The 22,325-nt window shown below is 35.4% G+C and overlaps 1 protein-coding gene across 1 annotated transcript in view; it reads right to left on the bottom strand.

The window, feature by feature from the left end:
- Positions 1 to 3,719: 3,719 nt before the first annotated feature.
- The window catches only part of MAN2A1 (mannosidase alpha class 2A member 1), a 105,266-nt gene continuing 86,660 nt past the window's right edge, over positions 3,720 to 22,325 (bottom strand). Inside the window, exons 20-22 of the mRNA XM_064403057.1 lie at positions 11,582 to 11,776; positions 6,959 to 7,069; positions 3,720 to 6,670 (exon numbers count right to left, since the gene is read on the bottom strand). Of these exons, the coding sequence (XP_064259127.1) occupies positions 6,518 to 6,670; positions 6,959 to 7,069; positions 11,582 to 11,776 (459 nt within the window). The 3' untranslated portion in view covers positions 3,720 to 6,517. The remainder of the gene's footprint in view (positions 6,671 to 6,958; positions 7,070 to 11,581; positions 11,777 to 22,325) is intronic.

A 22,325-nucleotide genomic window follows, 5' to 3' on the forward strand; every position in this document is an offset into this window, starting at 1 on the left:
AAGAAATCCCTTTGTTCTATCAAAGCTCTGTCATTATCAAAAAATTTGGATTACTTTTGATTTACCAGTATCTACTTTTAAAGCCAAGTGTACAACACAAAATTAAACAAAACACTGGTGCCAAGTTACTATGCATCAATGCCAATTGTTAAAAATTCTTTTAATCTCAGTTTTCAACTTGATCCATATGTAAAGCATCATTAAATTACTGATTGCTCTCACTTTTAGAGGAACTGTAAACTCATACTCTGATCACCCACAGTTCCACACCTCCCATCACAACATAGCCAGCATCTTTTCAACCCTGCTCTTTGGTGACCTGCATATCCAAAATACAGCCTGTCACTACAGTCACCAGGCTTTGGGCACACAGTGTTTTAGGCAGCACCACTGTGAAAACACTGTGACTGAAAAGCCCAATAAGATTTGTATTTTGGTAACAGTTTGCAACAGAAAATTGAATTGGAATTCTATAGACATTATGTTGCCAAATTTTAAAAGTCATGACAGAGATGACACAGCATTCTCGGAGTCTGGACGTGTGTTGGGGGTGGTGAGATGGGGGCTTGTTTGGTGTCTCTAATTTTTTAATTGAAATATAGGAAAATAACAAGGACTGCTCTTAGATTCCACACAGATTTTGACAAAGCTCTGTGGAATGAGATCTCTTCTTTTCTTTAGCTATCGATGCTTATTTAGATGGTGCTTGTGTCACACTTACATGTCTACCAAACCCTTGCTAGGTCAGTGAAACACAGACTTTTTTTTCTTGGATTTAGAAGAATGCTCTTGAATCCCACGTGGGAAGAGCTATTTCTTTCTCCCCAGTTAAATGTATGTATATCATCATCAAGGAATGCTCTTCAGCATCAAGGACAGAACATTTTTACTTCTTGCCTAGCACATATTTGATTCACACTTTCATATATTATATATTAAAACCAAAATATTCTACCATCTGGGTAAGAGTATCAAAAATATTCAGAAAATGAACAGAGATCCATTTCTCATCTGCATCTGCAGGAGCTTTAACAACTAAAACTTTCCAAATAACAGGTTCCCCATTTCAGCTACACCTCACATGTCCTCTCTGTAAAGCTACCAAGTACTGCAAATCATGAGTTTTGCATAGAGTGTATCTTTAGAAATAAACTTCCACAAATTCAAATTGTAAGGTACCTTGCCCATCAGCAATTACACATTGATTAACTATTTTAAAACCCAACGTAATGTTATCATCTTGACTTATCTTTCTAAGGCCCAATATTTGATGAATGAAAATTCCCAACTCATTTTGTGCATTTGAATACCAAATAGGCAAATAATTTGTGAATCCTTGTGTCAAACGCATTTGAGTAAGTTACAGTTCCATTTGAGCTTTTGCAGGTTCCTTCCCATGTCTACTAGCTGAGTCAGTAGATTTCACTTACTAAGACACAAGAAAAAGCAATGAGACTGATTTGGTTAGTCAAATTGACTGACTTGTTTGTCAAAACAAACAACTTCCTTTTGCCATGCAAACCTTAATTCTTTACTTGGTTGAAAGACTTTCACTAACATGCTCCATTAAGAATGTTTGTAACAGCTGCATTCAATTTTTTGACACCACCACTATCAATCTGAATTGCTTCCATTAAACTTGCACTGTTTGTTTTAGCTTGTAAAATAAATAGCTTTAAATCATTCAAAAGAAAAGAGAACACAGATAATAGATCTTTTCGCTGTCACAGGTATTATTTTGTGAAAAAAGGTCATCTTGAGTTTGCAAAGCTGTGTGTGTCTATTACTGCAAGTGATTCAGAGAGAACAGCTTACTTAGGATCTATTTTGTTTTCATTAGACATTTTAACTGCAAGACAGTTAATTATTCATTCTGAACATATGCAGGACATCCGGAAGGTAGGTTACAGGATGACCAAAAGGTCCTGAAATGAAGTGTGTTACATCATGAAACCGAGGAAGAGAAAAAGGGAGAGTGGCACTGAAGCTTGTTCAAGTGAATTTGAGAAACAAAGATGTCTATTTCTGAGGAGCAGGCCAGTGATGCAAGGCAGTACTGGCAAGCAAGTAGGGCATGCACAGCATTTCTATGATCTTTGATGTAGACTTAAAACATGTAATTCTTGAGGAATCTATCACACCCCATGCTCTGGCTGACACTGCACATACCCCAGCTCCAGAAAGTTCCATCATGTGTAATGGGCAGAGCTAGAAGGCTGTGTGGACGCCAGAGCCTACAAATTTCCACACCTTTAGCTGGCATGCCAAGAACGGAGAAAAGACAAAAGGAGTAAGTTACGCTAGAAATAAAAATAGACCAGCTATCTGGGAAGACCATGAGACTTGGCAGGTCATGATTTGAAAGGAACAAAGCCATTGTTTCTTTGCTTTCCTGTATGATGGATGTTTCTGACGTAAAGGGAGTGGCAATGGTGGAGATAAAACTGTGACTGAACCCCTACTGACACCCATAATAGAAATGATTTTTGTAGACTGGGCATCACATTAACAGGCACTGCATATGAGGAAGAATGTGCTATATTGAAAACCTGAAGCACTGAAATGGGTAATTAAAAGTGTCTTTGCCTTTACAGTCCAGATAGCACAATTTTGTATAAATTATGGATATTTTAAAATTTTTAATAATTTAATTATTTTCTTTCTACTCTTAGTGCTATTAAATTATTATCTAAAGGAAGGGGAGTAATGGAAATCATGCACAGATATATATAACCCATCACATGTCAAATAATCCACTTCATCTGAGCAATAGTGTCACTATCAGTAAAGATGCATAGGGAGATCCTGCATGTTTTTTTAAAACACAATGCACAGGCACACATCAAATACAGTTAGTATAAGTTCATACAGTAAAAGGATACATTACTTGTTACTGGAATTAATGGAATATGTTCCATCCATGTGGACATGCTGATATTAATTAATTCCAAAATATGTTGACCTTAAAATGGTGAAGGGCTGCTTTAAATTAGACCCATACCCATTATTGGCTTTCAGGTTTTAACTTGAAACATTAGCTTTACAATTTTGGAGATTTACTTTGTGTGTGTATATGCTTTTATATTTATAGTTAAGACTATGCAGACAAACATCAAATAGCCTCAGGTATTGACTAAAATTTATACCTTATTGCAAATGGCTTTGCAAGTCATTATGTTCAAGCTCCACCACCACTTTGGGAACCAAACCCATAAAACATGTATGAGTGTTCAACTTGCTGTGTGGAGTTACAGAAAATTATATTAGCATTATAGATTGTTTTTAAAAAGCGTTCAGTCTAATTACAGTTGAACTGTTATTTTGACTTTCTATGTCGAATGGTGTCCTTGTTAATTTACAAGAACAGCTTCTATTTCATTGCTCTCAAATGCTTCAAAGATAAACAAGTAAAAAAAAATTCTAGAATTTTAAACCTTCTAATATTTTCCATTAGTCAGTGCACAACTTCCTTTGCAAAAGAGCTGTCCATTTCCTTCCCACACTATGCAATCTCACATGTTTACATCTCTGAAGTTAGCAGCTGTCCTCTTCTCTTTGGCAGCAGTGAAATAGATTGCACCTTTGATCTCACTACAGATAACTGTCATTCCCAACAGATACTGACATATGAACCTTCTCAAAGAAGTTGTTTGTTGTTTCTCCCATAAAAAAAAATTAAAATTTGTTAAAGCCAAGGCATTAATGACACTGACCACATCTCACAATAACATTACCTTTTATTAGAGATCTTATTTTACATATCCCCATAAGATATAAAACCTTCCAAGAGGAAATATCAAAAACCTTCAGCTGAAATCAGTTTGTTTCACACAATATGAGCAAGTAAACCAAAGAAAATTAAGATAAAGGAATGTAAAAAAACCCCAAACCATAAAATCAGAACAGGTACAACTCTTGTATGAAAAGTAATTACAAGGTTTTAAACCATTTCTTACACAGCATTGTACTTAAAATCATACAGGCAAGGTAAAGATGCTTGCTTCTCTTAACCAATAGCTACAAACCCAGCAGCTATAAAAACAGAAAAAAAACCCCTAAAACAATAAAATTGAATTATATGGCCAACTCACAAAAAAAAAAAAAAACAGCGTGAGAATTCGTTAAGACTTGTGCAAAATAAAAATCCAACAAAAATCCAAAGCAAGGAAAACACAGCCTCATTGACAGCAGTATTCTGAACCAATTCAAGCAAAATCCTTTTTGAGACTTTGACTGGAGTTTTGATTTAGTAAGGGGTTTCAGGTAAGGACCTTGAATTGAAAGCTGTCATTACACAAAAAAAGAGCAAAGGAACACTGATTACATGTGCTGGTTAAGGAAGATTCAGGCACCATGATTGTACAGCTGATGACAAAAGTAAAGAAACAATGCTATATGAAGAATCTTTCAAAGCAATTCCAAGAGGCAAAATACTTTATAATTTTATTGCATCAAAATTTTCCTTTTCTGCCTAGCAAAACTGAAAGAATATTTTGAATGTTTTCCTGCACAGAACACATAAAAGTATCTTAAACATTTTAATTCTGAAGAAGCCACAAAATAAGTGTTATGAGAAGCTGGCAAGTCTACTAAGCTTTGAGTTCCAACAAAAACCAGCATTTTCAAATGTTTTTTCTAAGAAGTTACAGTACATGTTTATTGCATGAAAACATCCATTTATTGGATTTATCTGATTCTTCCATTTGTGTTTAGTGATTCCTATATTCTTGATGTAACTTGCACCAGATCCTACTAAAGCGTTCCCATTATTACAAAACACACAGCAGATTGAATTAAGAAAATCTACACAATCTCAACAGAGATCCAACCTGTGACAATGCATAAAATCTAAGTATTACTTTCATTTTCTTTTTAGATAGCCTGTAGCTACCTGAAATAATTTGATATTTGATATAATTGTTGAACAACAATGATAAAATTAAATACAGGAGGCAATACTAGAGCTAGCACATCTTTTTACCATTTATGATGACTTTTCATGCATTAGTACTGAGGATAAGCAACAGGGTATGGAAAAGTAGAGCATAAGCGAGAGACAGAAGAAAGAGCTATGAAAATAAGTGACGACTATAAAATGGGATCATACTCAAGTGAATGTTTATATATATTAACTGTAAACAGCAGCTCTACTTAGGGAAATACTTTCCACACTTGGATGGCTTAAGTACTAAATATGAATTAACATGGGAAAAAGCAAAGTCTCCATTCTTCCATAACATGAACACTGGCAACGTGAGGTTGTAAGTTTGTAAAATGTTGTTTAAAATATAGGCACATGATGTGGAATTAGGTCACCACAGTCTGTGACATGCAAGCACATGTTTTGATGGGTTTGCAAACTATATCTTGCTTACTATCAACTCTTTGCATCAAGTTGCAATTTTCTGGAAAGCAGCTGAATTTAGCTTCTACAGCAATTCTCTTTTTGTTGGTGTTTCTCATCATAACATCATATTAATACATTCAAATAGTCAAAATGTTCAGAATAAGGTAGCAAAAACTTGGTGCAGGAGTACATAGATCAGTGTGGCCAGCATTGTCAAATAGGAGATACACAGCTTAAGTATTATATAAACTACCTTTTCCCCAAAAACATTAACATAGACACCAAAATTATAACAAGACATATCAAAAATAAGGCACATTTATTTTGATATGGTAATCTTGAAATAGAAAACTCATTTCAGAGAACACTGGTATCTAAATGAGTTTTATAAAAAATCTTGTATTCATGATAATTATGAACATTTCTCATCATGGTAATGGAATAATTGCACATATCCCAGTGTGTCAAGTAACAAAATGGGAGTTTTATTAAACATTTCCATTGCAAAATTACTTTGTAGGTTCAGATTTTCCTATTTACATAACTCAGGTGAATGGTAGAAGTATTAAAATCTACCATCACTTATCACAAGTACTGCAGGCTTTCATTTTACCACAATTAATAATCCCCTTTGTGTTGAATAAACTGAAATTAATTGCGGAATAAATTGAGATTATTGTCATTTATATAAATGATTGCAAATATTTGGACATTAGCTACTACACAGGAACATTTTATTCCATTTTATTTCCAAGCTGTATCAGGACTTTTTACACTGAGTTATTCGCACATAAATTCATCAAGAATCAGGAAAAGAAGGCTGTTTAAAATCTAATCCCCTGTTTATGAAAATTAAAACATCAGAAACATCATTAATTAGCATTTAACCTGAGATTAAATCTGTTGAGAGGTTAACATCCACAGAAATTTCTCCATTTGTTGTATTAACTGAAAATGGTGATGCTATTTTATGGGGAAAAAAAATCCGAACAAAAAAAAGTTGCTTGCAACATGGCTTTTCATTATGTTGGTCAAAAAAAAATTATAGAAAGCATCTTTTTCTCACAGTATCCAGAAGCTGGAATAACATTAATGTGCCTCTTATTGCACATGAAACTCAGAGGAGATACAACTGCAGATTCTTCTTTATCTGAGTATTAAAGCAGGATTTCATCTCAGCCGAATCCGGAATGTATTTATCTCCATAGAACTCATATTTATTTCACTTATATTTCTGGCATCTGGAGGTGAATGCATCAAAGACAAAGATGTGGGTGTAAGACTTTCCACTCTGAATTTGCTAAAGAGTTTATGCACCTTTATCTGGAGGGAAGAAAACAAAACAAGACAAAAAAACTACATTTAGAAGAAGTTCCTTGCAGGAACCAGAAATTCTCATGCCCAAGATTTTGAATATTTTTAAATGTCATAGATTAAATACTGTACAGTAGTCACTCACTACATTCCAATATAATTTAATTAGTATATTCAAAATTACTACAAATACTTTGCTTTGAACTCTTCTTGTTTCCAAATAAAGTGATATTTACTCTTCCACCCAAAAGAAAATCGCAAACCTATTTTAAAATTCCTGTAGATTAATAACCATACCTTTCCCTGAGTGGTAGAACAGAGCAGACCCGTGTCTCTGTTTGAAAATTTACAATCAAATCCCTTTCTGTGAAGAATCAGAGCAGCTTCATCAGATGGTTTGGTATCTACCTACAAAAAAACACTATAGAAGATTACTCACAAAGTATCAGTCAGGAAGACATTTTAGGACACCAAAAAAAATTGTCTTTATCATACACTGAATAGAGACATTTACATCTCAAAAAAGCTCAGCCTAGATTGAACTGTCATGCCTTTTTTTAAATTTTATAAAGCTAAACATAGAAAGAAGTAAATGGCAAACAGTTGAAACATATAATGTACTACAGAATATAAATATAGGTAATTGAATTTAAGGGTCAACAGATGTACATGTACTCATGACTCAGAACTGAATGTAGCTATTATACCTATATTAAATGGTTCCCCACAAAAATTATATGGTAAAACAGAAAACAAACTAGAAATCATACGTTAACTGCAATACTCAGTTTTACATATTCAATGGCATTATGTTGAACAAACTTTCATACAGCAAAAATGCTCTCTAACTCAGCTTAAGTATACAGAAAAATGTACACTGAGACACACATATGAAATAAATGTTATGTCTAAGATGTTCAGTATTTTTGAGCCTCAAGAAACATCAAAGAGTAAGCTGCTCCTCACTGGATTTGTGCTCCCAATCCTTCTCCGGCTCCATTGCCCTCCCCTGAACATGTTCCAGCCCCTCAACAATTTTCTTGTGGCTGCACCCCTACACACACTGTAGTCACTTATTTAATATGGTGCATTACTTTCTTTTATAATTATTGCTGGTTTACATTCTTCTGCTCTTAATCTTATTATATATATATAATAAGAGCATAAAAAAGATGGTTATATCCAAAGCCATGCCAGTTCTTCAGGCTATTTTTCTCTTATTTATTTCTGGTCTACTTTTTCTTATACTGGTGCTTTTTCGCAAAAGCAGCTGTCATGAGTTAAGTTCGTTTCTGGTACTACAGAATCTATCTATTGCTTGGAGAAATCAATGCCAACAAGCATTAGGCACTCTGTGATACATTAGCTCCTGAAGGTGTACCAAACAAGACGTCTTAATCTAGCAGATCCAAATTTCTTTTCATAAAGGTGATCATTCATCAGCTTGCACCAACTTCTTTGAAACCCATTGTGACAAAAAATCAAAGTACAATAAATTCATAGTATAAAGTACTCATTCATATAATAAAAAAATTATAAACTTTGTGGGTTTAGGTTCCTCATTTAAAATGGTAAAAATTTACTCAATAGTATTTGGAGTTGAAATTAGATATTTTTTCAGTAAAACACTAACAGCTAAAAAATTTGCATAGTTTACAAATCATAAATAAAGCTCTGCTTGAAAATATTTTGTGAACAATAGCTTATAACCACCTAAAATCAGCTTTTTAATTTACGAACAGTGCCTACATACAGCATATGAAAAAAGTTTCCAGTATTTATTAACACTGATGGCTAAAGAAATTCTTATGCTATTCACTGGAACAGCAGTACCACTTTCTATATGAAGTGAGGTAATAGCTGTGATGTTTTCCCCCTCCTACTATGAAACACTTGACATGATTTTCATTGTCACTGATGTGACAGTGTTGCACTTAAAAGCAGATATTTTTAAGCACACAAAATAATACTGTCTGCTTAAACATCAGATTAGTGGAACATTAAAATTCGAACTAAAAAGCCTGACTTCCTATGGGGTAAATTAATGTTAGAAATGACAAGGCAGTAATGGGTATCAACACTTCCTCTAATTCACTTAAATTATCTTCTAGTAATCTGCATAAAAAATGCATGTATGCATTTCAAATGATGACATGAATATTTCATCTCCCAATTTTTTAGAATTAAATATTAACCTTATTAAGATTCAAAAGATTTAAAACAAAAAGGTAACACACAATTAATGATACCCTGAGAAAAAGTGTTTTGGTCAGTATAAATATCTATAATTTAGTATTCCATCTTCTACCACGAACATATTTTTTTACTGTGTAAAAAATAAAGCTGGTCTAACCCATTATCAAAGCAGGTGAAAGATCACGGCCTCCACACCTACTTTAACTTACCTGTTCTTATATCATCTCTAGGTAAATTAGATTAAATACATTTAAGGTTCATGAATGTCTGAGCAAGGATGAACTTAGTTTACACCAAATGCACCCTCCAAACCTGACAATGCTAACTGCATGAAAACCTGTAACAGTCTTCTCAATTTTCAACAAGTTACAACATTCATATCCTTGTAAAACTTCACAGCACTGTTATTCAACAAAAAAGCCCAAAACACTGTGCTATTAAATCTCTAACAAGCTTTATAGAAGAGCTGCCAAAGTTTGATTTGATTTTGATCTCTGAGAATTAAAATGTGACCTTATAAGAAAACTTAAAAAAAAAAAAAATTGTTAGGCTTTCTCATAACCAGTATCCCAGGACAATGCTGCTAAAATTTTGATGAGAAAGAAAAAAACATTTAAACTCTTTTAAAATTCAATTACTGTAAGCTAATAGACACACACTGAAAAAATTAGGCAATATGGCAAATTTATGTATTTATGCTTAGTATAAAGGGACAAATCTACTGTGTTCTAGATCTTGAATTCCAGTTTATTTACATAAGGTAAAATATGTGTCTTCTCAAAAGCTGGAATTCTGTTAAGAAAAACAAATCTTTAAATGTTGTAATCCTAATGGATTGGACTCTTCCATGACAAGATGAGACGTCTTACAACAAAAACAATATTCTTTCTGATTTATACCTTAAATCTTAACAATTATTTTAATTTGGTACCCTATCATCTGTAATTGTAATGGATTATAGAAAATCAACTTCAACAGTTTAAGCTATGGAGAGGCATAAATTTCTGGAAAAAAAATTCATTGTGTCAATTAGCCAGAATTATGTCACTTGTCATTCAAATTCTTGGAAGCAAGAGAAAGGAAGCAGAAAATGAAGAGAGATTTACAGAATTATTTACAAGGCATAGCACCACTTTTGCTGTGGGGAAGAACATTCTGTATCTCTAATGACAGTGTTCCTATCCTGTGACTGCTGCAAGCTCTCACTTTGAAGTGGTCATATTAATGCTGCAAGCTCAAGAGCTGTCGATCAGTAATCAATGAAACACAGCTGTGGACAGGGAAGAGATCACAGCCTCAAACAGTCCTGTATCAGCTGGGACAGTGGGGCCTGAACAGCCCAGATAAAACCAGAGAATTCACTTAGAAGTAGTAACATTGAATTCAAAAAGCAGACATTGAGCAAGCCTGTCTTTTCACAGCTTTCATACACAGATCATACAAACAAGGGCTTAGATTTACACATCAAAAAGAGAGGGGAGATGTTCATAAAAGTCTGCCCCTGAACTTGGTATGTTGAAGTAAACCTGTGATGCTGAGCGGGTTTAAGTAAATTAAAATATACACAGCAAAGTATGAAATATTCATTTCACCTGAAGATTTAATTTAGTATCAGGGTCTTCCTAACTTTTCAAAAGCACAAGTCCCATAAAATCAAGAAATCTTCCACTTTGAAATTCAAAATAAGAATCAGTCATGGCTGAAGGGACTTACACAAGATTGAACTATTTAGACAGAAAGCACGAGAAAGCAAACATTGTTTAAATTTTAAAATACAGATTAAAACAGAATGAAGATCAGATTAAGCAGAATATAATCTCATGTTAATACAGACAAGCCCAGCCATCATGGAGACTCTAGAGGAAAAGGGACAAATCGTTTGTATCTAAGTATGCCAGAATTGAAAAGGGATTGCACTGTGCTAGCAGCACTGATGAACAGCACTGCAATACAACATGAAGTTAACATAATAACATTTTTAAAGGAGCTGAAAAATGGAAAAGAATTTATAGAACAGTTGGCAGGAAAATAATGCAAAATGAGTTCCAGTCATTCAGCTAATCAAAGGGAAAATTAAATTCTGGTGGTTACATACCTTTCTTTACTTTGAAGGAAAAACAGAAGTACAGAGAGCCTTTTTTTGTTAGAGTTTTTTGTTGGTATTTTGTTTGTTGTTTTGTTTTTTTTTGGTGTTGGCTAGATGTTTGGGTTTTGTTTGTTTGGTTTGGTTTTGGTTTGCTTACCAGAGAATGTTTTCATAGGAACCAATCATGAGATGCTGTTAGAATAACTAAATTAGATCTTGTAGCTAAGCTTAACAACATTTAAAAAAAAAAATTGGGTTTAAAACCATATTCTTTATTAAAAATATACTCAGAACAAAATCTAATGACCTTAAATTCAATTCTTCTAATATAGAAAAGCCTGAGGTATGAATGGTTCTCTCTTAAACTCTGGGAAACTACTGAAAGATACCCCCTCCAGAGACAGAATCTTGCATTATGCAGACTAATATGTTGTGAAAAAAACACAATCCCTTCATTCCTTGTTACTCAAACAGACACAAATCTCTAGCTCTTGCATAATTAAGAAAAGCTCATAATCACACTGCAGTTTATCGTATCATATAAACCCTCTGAGACAAAGTACTTTACAATAATAAATTATTTTACTATATCAATAAACTATATCATATGTTTGCAAAAACCAGTGGTTTGGCCTTACCTTTGCTTGGATTGTCCTCAGATTGACTATATGCATGTCACAAGGCATGGACGACATCAGTGGAGAAAAAGTACTTATCAGCTCTGGGACACCTGAATCTGCATTTGTTGTCATTGGAATTACAGGATGATTTAAGAAGAGAGAAGTCATATGGCTAAGAAGTGATGGAAAACTGACTGGTGCCTTCTCTTCATTCTGCAAAATACCAACAAATTATTCAAGTTAATATACCATCATGGTATGTTTCTAAATTTTGAAACCCACTTACTTTATACATTATTCCAATAATTACATAGAAAATTTTAATTTTTAGACCACCCATTCAATTACTTTTGGAAAATTTTGATAATCCACTAATTTTCTTCTATTGATAGGTATATTTGCTGTTTCCATAAACAATAATCTTTCAAAATTATGATGACACCTAATTTTACAACATTCTTTGTGTTTCTGTTAGCCCCTGATATTTGAACAATACAGTTTGGAAAAAGAAATTAGTTACTACTTTAGCAAATTGCTCCTATTTATCCCTTTGTATATGGAGAGGCAGAGAGCCTTTTGCAGGCCTCCTTTTCCACATTATTTTCTGACCTGTACTTCTTGCTTTCTCCAACTTGTATCTCAAATCCCTCTTTCTAATTCTCTATTTCTCTCAAACTATTACTGGAAGAAATTGCAACAATCATCTTTGTTCTGCTCTGCATTGCAAAAGATTTCTTCCAGAAATTTTATTTCAATGTCATGCCAGCAGGAATCAAAGGTATTTTATCCCAATATTTTACACATTTTGTATTTTCCAAAATTCCTTATTTGAGGTGTTTTTACTTGGCTGCAGAGGCTGCCTTACAAACCTGAGATGACCAAATCATACATATTCACAACAACCAGTTAAAGCTCCAGAGAAGCCAAGAAAAGAAAACAAAATAACTTTAAACAGGCAATTTCTATTTTAGAATGTCAGTGAAGATAAGAGTAGAAATGGAAGTGAAAACTTCTTTTGCTCTTATTTTTCCCTTGCATACTTAATCAGATAAATCCCTGCTTATTGGTGATATTTAGCAAAAACTTTGCAGAAAGTTTATTGAAAATATAGTATCTTAAGCACTGTTACATTACTTTTGCATTTTATGATAGGCCGGAAACACAGAAATAAGTACTTTAAGGAGACGCTTAAAGCAAAGGGAAAGATTATTTCTCAGCTTATAACAGAAAACCATAACAGTAATTTCTGTCTTGGGATGTGTTTGCATGTATGCATATTTATTTATATTTCTGCAGTAGCATGAAATACAGCTGACAGTGAAGAAACTGAAAGTATTCCAGGCCTGAATCAATGAAAGATAGTAATTTCTACTTTATTCTTGGTGCTTTCCCCAGTAATAAGTAACACTCTGGATCTACTAAGCATTGAGGCTTAGTATTTTTAAGCATCTATTATGACCACCAAATGATAACAGTGGATCATTGTAAAGGATTGCTTCTCCATGCGTCTCATTGCATTTATTTCTATTGAATACCATCTGTCATCTTATGGAATATTTAATCAGTATTGAGTTTTCTAATTCCCCAATTCAGCTTTGAATTTTTTTTCATTACCTAGAAAAGTTTCGTATCACTGGTAGACTTCATTGCCATGATTTTCTTCTATTCTAATGACAGTATGAGCAAGCTTGCTCTATGCACAGCTTAATAGAAAAGTCTTCCATTCAAGTGCCTGAATACTTCCATTCAAATTTTCCTGAATGGGAAAATGTTCAGATCCCTGTTCTTTAAAAAAAGAGTTCATTTTTTCACCCTAAAAGGAACAGTGTTCATTCTGTTGCCATAGAAGTTCTAAAGTCAGTCAAAACATTTAATTGCCATTTATTTCCTCATCTTCCACCTTTTTTTTTCCTCTGTGTAAAGTAACTTGATTGCTTGCATCTGAGAACTTAAATTGAGGTCTTCTAAAACATTTTACAAATCACACATGAATCAGAAAAATAATCTATTCATCCTTTTATACTATTTAAAACAAAATAAGCAGATAAGCAGATAAGCACAGCCTTGAAGGACTGGCAAATGTTAGATCCTGAACTGATTCAACTTGGCTCATTTTTGTTCTCACTGTGTCTAAATGTGTTACCACTGGCAGGAACATTGTCCTTATGCATTATCCACTTTGGAACTAAGACTTAGGTGGAGATTTCATATTGAATCTTGTATTCCCACATCTGGAATGACAGTCAGTTCTGGATGGTTGCACCAGCAGAAAAAGTGCAGTCATTCCCCAAATCTGTGTAAGAGCAATGGGAATGGAGCATACAGAAGGTGTCAAAAGCTGCCAGGAGACCAAGCGAAAAAGGTTTTTGAAAGCATGGTGAAGACAATGCTTTCACAGAAGACTGAGAAGGGACTCTTCAAATCAATCACACTCTCCCCTAGGTACATCACAATCATGCAAGGGCTGGAGTATGTCTTTACCCGCAAGTCTAGTGATCCAGAATTTAAACAGGACTGTCTGGAAAGAGAGATGAGAAGGGGGTGCACACAAACAATGGGAAGAATATTTACTCTATGCACAACTTCACCATGTGGATGGCTTTCAGCCGTGTCCCACTGATGTGCATCAGAAGATGCAGTCCCACAGTCTCCATCTAATTAAAGTATTGCTGGCTCAAAAGTGACATCATTTTCTCAATTTCCATGGCAGCATTTATTACTCAAAGTGTGAGTGGAGCTCCTCTAGCTGCCTTACACACATTAAGTACTGGCAAGAATCTGATGAATGCCAGATGATGACGTGCTGGCTTAATAAGCTCAAATCAAAGCAAATACTGCCTTTTTAACCATCTTACAGTACATCCACATACAGCTATGCAATTGGAAACTGGAAACACAACCTCTTGAATGACTGTGTAATAAACATAAATGGAGCTGTCCCTTGTCATCAAAAGTAAGGTGAATAATTCTAAATTTTCAGTTTTGAGGAGACATAAACCATAATCCAATATAATTTTAGATCACAATTTACAACAAGTTTTAAGAATAGCTTCATCTATAAAAAGTGCCTTTTATTCTGAAATGAGCTATTTTCTTGATACTCACAGAAATAATTGAAAGGCTTGGGTTGGAAAAGAACTTAAAGGTCAAGCTGTTTCAACCCCTCTGCCACAGGCAGGGATGCCACCTACCACATCAGGTTACTCAGGGTCCCATTCAACCTGGCCTTGAACACTTTCAGGGATGGGGGAGAGGGAGAAATCTGATTTTTAATTATGCCTTAACATGTGTTATATATGAGGTGAAGGATTCCTGTAGGGGCTGTACACATGCTGGAAGCCCTGTCACGAGGGAGGCTTTCCCTGGCAGCTGGTCAGTGGAGAGAAGGTTCCACAACTGGGCTGTGAGCAATCCCCTACCATTTATTGGTGGCACAGATGCCCGTGAGACTAGGAAAAAATGTCAGGGAAATCAGGCTGTGGGAGGGATTTCAGCCCATACAAGCAGGTAATGTGACATAAGGGGACATTAAAATTCTTGGAGGGATCAGGGGTTCGCTCAGAGGGTGAGCTTGACCACCTCCCTTCCCTCACTTTTTCCTCCCTGTCGATGACTTTCCTGCCACACCTGCTCTGCCCTGCTTCACCATTCCCACAAACCAGCTCAGCACTGCGGCCGCTGGGTGTCCGCTGCTCCCAGACGCCGCAGCTTCACGCCCTGCGCTGCCCGCTGCCTCTGGGAAAAGTCACTCTGCCTCCGAGACTCAGAGGGTTTTCTGCTAAGAGTTTAAATTAAGTAACTAATGTCCTTAATTAGAGGGGGGAAATGCTAATTAGACTCTTCAAAAATCATTTCATAACTGAACAGAAGAAATCAATGGAAAATTCTGTAGAGAACAAAGTAAAGCTGAAGGAGTTGATAATTGGACATAATTTAGTTAATGGAGAACGAATGAACTTTTCAACACAGACAAGTAATCTAAAATTTCCCATATTAAACTAAGGAAAGGAAACTGAGGCAGACAATTTATCAAATCACATTATCTTGACTATTTCCTCCTCCTCCAGAGTCTTCTCTGCAGTGACAACGTCACCAAAAAAACCTAAATCATAACAGTAAACCCCCACTGGCACCCACACTATCTAATCTAACATGCTGAAATGTGGAAGCTGACTTAGTGTGTTAGAACAATCAAATATAATCTGGAAACAGGTATAATTCTGGGCCTGCTGAATCAAGGGATGGATACCAAAATAGTCTGATATCAAACCACTTGGATTATAGCTGGAAATGAAAAGTTTCTCATTCTCTTTCATGTTGTGTCAGGAAACAATTTTTATCAACTTTCTCTTTGACAGGTTCAGAAAACTAGCAGGCAGCACTTTTCAAAGGAGAATGTTTCTGGACTGAAAAATCTAACTTGTGGAGCAAAAACACTTTTCAGAACATCTTCATTACCAAAGCATATGGAGAAAATATTTCTAAATATCTTAATCATAAACTAGCAAATGACAGCAATCAAGAATGCAAGTCAAAGAATTCCAAAGAAAAATACGGGGAAAAACAATTGTTTCATTCTGTACAATTCAAAGACTGACAATCCATCAGTATGTTTGATGTGATGCCACATATGAGAAATTGATTCTGTAATATGGTGCTAGTCAGCTCATAGGTGAGAAACAAACAGCAGACAAAATCACTGATGATGTGAGTAACAGGTTTACAACACGTGACAAAAATAAGTGACAGGTAAGGGCAGATGCCTAAGCTTTAAAATGACTTACATTTTTCACCAAATGCAAACAGTTTGAATCCTTAACTACAGTGGCTCCCCATTTGTGGAAGATGGAGTCTCTAAGCAGGAAGGAGTGAGAAATAAGCATAGTGCTCTATACACACATTGTCCTAAGGCTTACAACTTAGAAGAGAAATTCAGGTTTTGTGTCAGACTGACACTAATCTAGTTCATCAAATTGACATCAAACAGTAAATGGCTTCAACTTAAGTTACAGGCTTTGCACGCAAGACTGCCTGGATGTTATCTCACCAAGTGAAAATGAGATGTTCTTCCTTTAAATTCATTCAAAGTTGCACATTGTAATACAAAAAAAAAATCAAAGTCTGACAAGTTCTGAAAGTCTTCCAGATACGGATGATTCATTCCCTTTCCTCAGGTTGATACCTGGAGATAGATTTTTGCATGCCTGTAAGAAGAACTCCTAGTGATTTTCAGAAGAAAGACAATGGGCCTTAGACCTCTAATACAACCAACAGCAATTAATGACCAATACAAGTTGGGTTAATTCTTCTGAGCTGAAAAAGTGCTTTTCAGTCCCTAAGAGTGCAAGTTTAGTGTAAGCATCTGTCAAAGAAAACAGTGATCAAGACTTTAAGCAGCTTTGAAAATGGCTGGTGTTTGCAGAGGAAATTTTATACAGGAATCAAATAAGGTGATAGGAAGATCTTCTCTGTGCTGTGGGATTCAGAACATCTAAGACCTCAAAGCTGAACAAAAATCTTCAGCAGAACAATCTTCAGGTAATCTCCGAAGCTAAAAATCCAAGCTTAGATCCATTACACTTTTAGAAAAGCGTGGGTAAGTTGCAACCAGAAATAACAGTCACAAATATGAGTACTGAAAAGGCAGATATCTGGGAATCTTAAAAAGACTATTAATAAGGATATTGATGCCAGATTATTTTCTGGTATACCAGAGAATTTGGCTTTCCTGAAATGTCAGGGGGGCAAAAATACAGATAAATATAAGGACTAGAATTGTTTGCATATACATTTTTGTCTACACTTAAAAATCCATCAATTATGTTACATTTTTGCACATCAAAAGTCTGGAGTGCTTAGGGTCTTTTGATAGCTGTTAAAGTGACCAGCAAAAGACGACTCATGGGAGCAAAGTAAATCTGATGTAATTCTCTTTACCTCAGGGAATGGAAAATTTTCTGTCAATTCACTTGGTCATTGCTAATGAAAATGCATTGGAAAGGCATTTGTGCTGCACCAGCTGAAAGCAGCTCCTGGAGGCTGATTATAGAAGAAATGAAAATTCTGAGGCACCATAAAATATCCACAAGACTGAGTGTTGGCTCAGTGACTAAAATCACCACATATTTTCTGCACCAATCCTCAGTTAACACTAAAACTGCAGATGAGAAACCTGGGATTGTTGCAGGTAACCAAATCCAGGGAAATCTGCATCCACAGGAGGAATTATTCCCAGTCTGCTAGAGCCAAATTTGATCATCTCCTAGAAGAGGTGATTCCTCTCATTCCAGGTCGATAGATAGGAGCCTGTCATGGTTCTGTTCCTCCAAGACCATGCAGGAGAAAGGAACAGCATTATTCCTGTTAGGCATATATGGCAACACATGGACATCCATAACATGTGAGCAGGGACAGCACTTTTGCCAGAACCTACATGAGCTGAACATGGGTAACAGAAGTAGAACAGACAATCCAAACCTGATTGTGCCCTCCAACTGACCAGGTTTGGAATTCAAGACCTTGACATTCTTGATTCACAAGAACACTCAACAACCACTGATACCTCAGTGTGGACTTTAAGCCCTTCTGATATCCAGGTCTGGACCTTAGGCTTCCTAATGATTCACCAGGTCAGACTTCACCTTCTTCCAGGAGCTCGCCTGTAACCTGTTAGCTTGTAGTTTGCTGTTTACAGGAACACACAGAAAATACAGGCCTTCCAGCAACTGGAAGCCAGTTGTACTAGTCCCTCAGTCCAATTGTGTGGCTCTCTCCACATCACACACACCTCTTACTCTGTTTCCTAGTCTTACCAGAAGATGGCTAGTGGCTCACGCAGATTCAGAAAAGGTTGGGTTGCACAGAAATCAGATATAATAATCCAGAATGACCTGTGGTGGTCAAGCATTGGACTTCATCAAAGCCTTTTAGGCCCCTTTTACCCCTACTTTTCCCACTTGTTACTCCTCAATCCATCTACCTCCCCTCCTGTGTCAATTCTACTAAACATCCCATAACTAGCCTCTTGTTTCACAATAAATAAATAAAATTAAAAATTCAAAATTCAGAATTTTCTTAGTCTAAGGCAATTTCTGCCAATCCATCTTGTTGGGTTTCACACCACGAACAATCTAATTGTCTTCCTTTCATGGTCTCAGGAGCAGCTAGTGCTCCACTGTTCCACCTAATACTGTTCTTAGGTGACTGCATTTAGAACAGCTAATGTTCAATCAGGTGCCATGACAGAAACCATGTTCCATAAAGAGATCATTTGGAGAACATCTGCTCACTGGTGCATGGAAGAGTGCAGATGGTAAAGAAAGTATCTAATCACCATCATCATAAGTACGTCACCACACTACTAAGGCTGATAAATACACAGCCATCAATAGCTGGATGAAAGTGATGAGAAAAGCAGATGGACAGCATGAGATGTTTTCTTGGCAACAAAAATATTTTATTGTTATAGCCTTCCTGACAGTTTTATTTCTTCTATTCCAATTCTTCTTAGAGTTTATTTCAATATTATTTAATAATGGTACAGGAGGACAGGCTTAATGCCTAAATAAATACCCATGCTAGGCTTGTGGAAGGGATCTGGTGCTAGATTTTCCCAGAAGATTGGCAAGATCTTATCCCCTTCTCAATGACAGTAGAAAATAGTAATCAGAAATTTTCTGGAGCTCAGTTTTGATGGAGGAAGTAGTTAAAAAAATTGATGGTAAGGACAGAAAGTACACAGTGATACCTGCTAATTTCTAGGCATTGGAACTCTGCTCGTCATGCAAAGTTCTTGCTACTGATGGAAACTTGCAAGTGCAAGAAGGTTATTCCCAGAGAGTCATTTCACTTGAAAACACAAAAAGAGGCTGGACTTGTGCAGTTTCTCCCTTCTTTAGGAAGGATTCTGCCCTACAGTCACATCTTGCAGCAGGAATTAACCTGCTGGTTAGAAGTGGTGATAGAAAAAGGTTTAAATTTCAGACCTCAAACTGCACTAGCTCAGATAAGCTCACAAAAGACAATTAAGTGGCCTACCCTCATATTTTGATGAATTATATGAGCTACAAGTGGAGATACCAAGGTTTTATATTATGCATAATACTGAGGTAAAATTCTTTCTAACCACAGCCAGCAGACAGGTACATGCAAATGAAGACAGGTAAAACCAAACCAAGGAAAGTAATTCACTGTTGAGATATACATAATTACATGACAAGAACACAAAAGAGACATAGCTGTATGTCCAGAACCCAGAGGAAGGCAGTCCTATTTGCTCAGCCCAGGAGTCAGCTACAAGTGGCTTCTGCCCTGTTACAGGATGAGAATGTTTCATAACAGGAACACAGGGATGCAGCTTTCAGACAAAGCAGTCCTTATTTAATAGCTTTCTGCAACACATCTTTGTCACTGTACCATGAAAAAAAAAATTGAAGGAAATTATGCTGTAAGGTGTCCTGGCATAAACACAATGACAGTGCTTGCCTGAAAACAGATGGTATGTGTAGATAAATAAGAGATGGAAACATTATTCTTGATTAGTAAATACAAAGTTCCTCCCTATGAAATACAGTATGAACTATACAGTGGTAGGAGAATTAGTGAATGAATTAGTGTTTTAAGCAAAACTGGAAAGTAACATGCACCTGAATATCTTTTCAAATGAAATACAAAATTAGTGTTCACCCCTTAGTAAATATATATGCTAAGGCTGTACAGAAGATGCGTTGTATTTTGTGTGAAAACAAAGAGGAAAATGTCCTTTTTTTTCCTTCTGTGGCCACCATAAACCCTCAAACAATTTTATACATATTTGATGAGCTCACTGTAGCACTTACAATTAAAAATTATATTAGAGTATCTGAACTTGTCACACAGGGTCTTGAAAAAGCATCTAAATTGCAATAATTAAACCAATGTCAAGTTTCTGCTTTTTTAAAACATCAAGTTAATTATGAGTTAATTACAAGTTTCTAAGGTATGGTGACATGTAGCATAGCAATGCACAGTATAATATATAGCTACAGTGAGAAACTTGCACATGCATTATAAATAAGCACATCCATAAGGTGCGAAATCAACACAATAATCAGAACAAAAATGGCTGTATCACTACCATAAATTTTCAGAGAAAGTGGGTACTTACAGAGATTTAGTAAGAAAAAAGAGTAGTTACATGTGGTAGAAGAAAGGCAGTTTGATTATCTCCAACATATTTGTGATTTTATTAACTGTATTATTGTTCCACTAAACAACCTCACCCAAAAGTAAAAGCCATTTGAGCCACTGAATCCTCTGCTCTCTGCTCAAGCCTAGTCCACAAATCCAGTTATACAAATTAACTAAGTCAAGAGAAGGTATGAAATAGGAGTCTGAAGCAGGAAGTGTTTGCCCGGCATGGCATCTTTTCTCCAGCTACATCTTTGATGAAATAATATATTACTACTTCCTATAAATCCTATTTCTTTCACTTCTATACTGATATAACATGCTGGGATTCAGAAAATAAAAGGGTATTAATGATTATTTTTCCAAAACTTACAATAAATATAAAGTAGTCTGTATTTTCAAAAGACAGAAACATTTACTGTTTTGACAAGCATTAATAAACTGTATTCAGTTTCATTCTCAGCTAAATATTAATCCCTTCAATTTAAAAATGACATTAATTGGTTAAAATTCTGAAGAAAGACAAGACAATCTTAGAACATGATTCAAAGAGATATTCAAGCCGAAAAATGCTTGCAAGGAGAAAATGAACATATAAGAAGGATTAGTTACATCTAGTAGAATAAAAACATGTATGTCAAAATTATATCAAAAATACAGTAAAAAAATCTGAAGCCTGAGGAACATAGCTATCAATAAATGAGATGAGTATAACATAAGTGAAAGTGAGATTTGCTCAGCTCTTACCACAAACACAGCTCACTTAACAAACAATACTGTCATTGTGAATAAAACTTTAGCATCCATCTTAGGGGAAAAAAATTCCATCAAACAGAAAATATAAACACAAATCTTCCCCCCAAGTCTCTTCCTTCCCCACAAATACCAAAAAAGCTTCAGCAAAACACATGAACCTGAAGTCTTTTTCAGAGAGAATATCTGAATGAGTATTTATGACTGATTAGATGAGCTAGAATTCAAGAACCAAAACCCAGGTAGTGTTAGGATTGAGAACCTATTAGAATACAGACTGAGTATCCCAACGTTTATGAAGAATTATTAAGCATTTCACACTATCCACCCACTGCTCATATGAGTCTTATACTTCAGGATACTCATGTGATTTGACCCTGCCATTAAAATTTACTGTTCAGAATGGGGTTGGGGAAGGAAAGAAGTATTTTAGAGATACATATGAAAAAAAATTTTTGGTAGATACCACAATAACAAAAACTCTCCACAGTAATTTAATTAGTGATGCACAATTATTTTAATTATTTTTAAAGAACTGGATGTGTGACACTTCACATACTCTCCTTTTATGGGGAAGTTTCACAAAGAGCAAGCACCCTGATCTTCAAAATTGTTTTTGAGAAAACATAGAATGAAATGTTTTGGAACTACATTAGGAAAAGCTTGTAATGCCAAAGATGTCAAATGGTCAAAACTTTCTCCTCCAGTGGCTCCTGAATTAAATAATAAAACAGGGCTTGACAACAAAATCAGGGTCAGTGTATGAGTCACACTGTAGCTGATCACATACATAAACTGCATATAATTTCATCATAATTTTTTTCTAACATGGTTATTTTTA

The sequence above is a fragment of the Passer domesticus genome, chromosome Z, assembly GCF_036417665.1.
Source record: "Passer domesticus isolate bPasDom1 chromosome Z, bPasDom1.hap1, whole genome shotgun sequence".
In the NCBI taxonomy this organism is placed as follows: Eukaryota; Metazoa; Chordata; class Aves; order Passeriformes; family Passeridae; genus Passer; species Passer domesticus.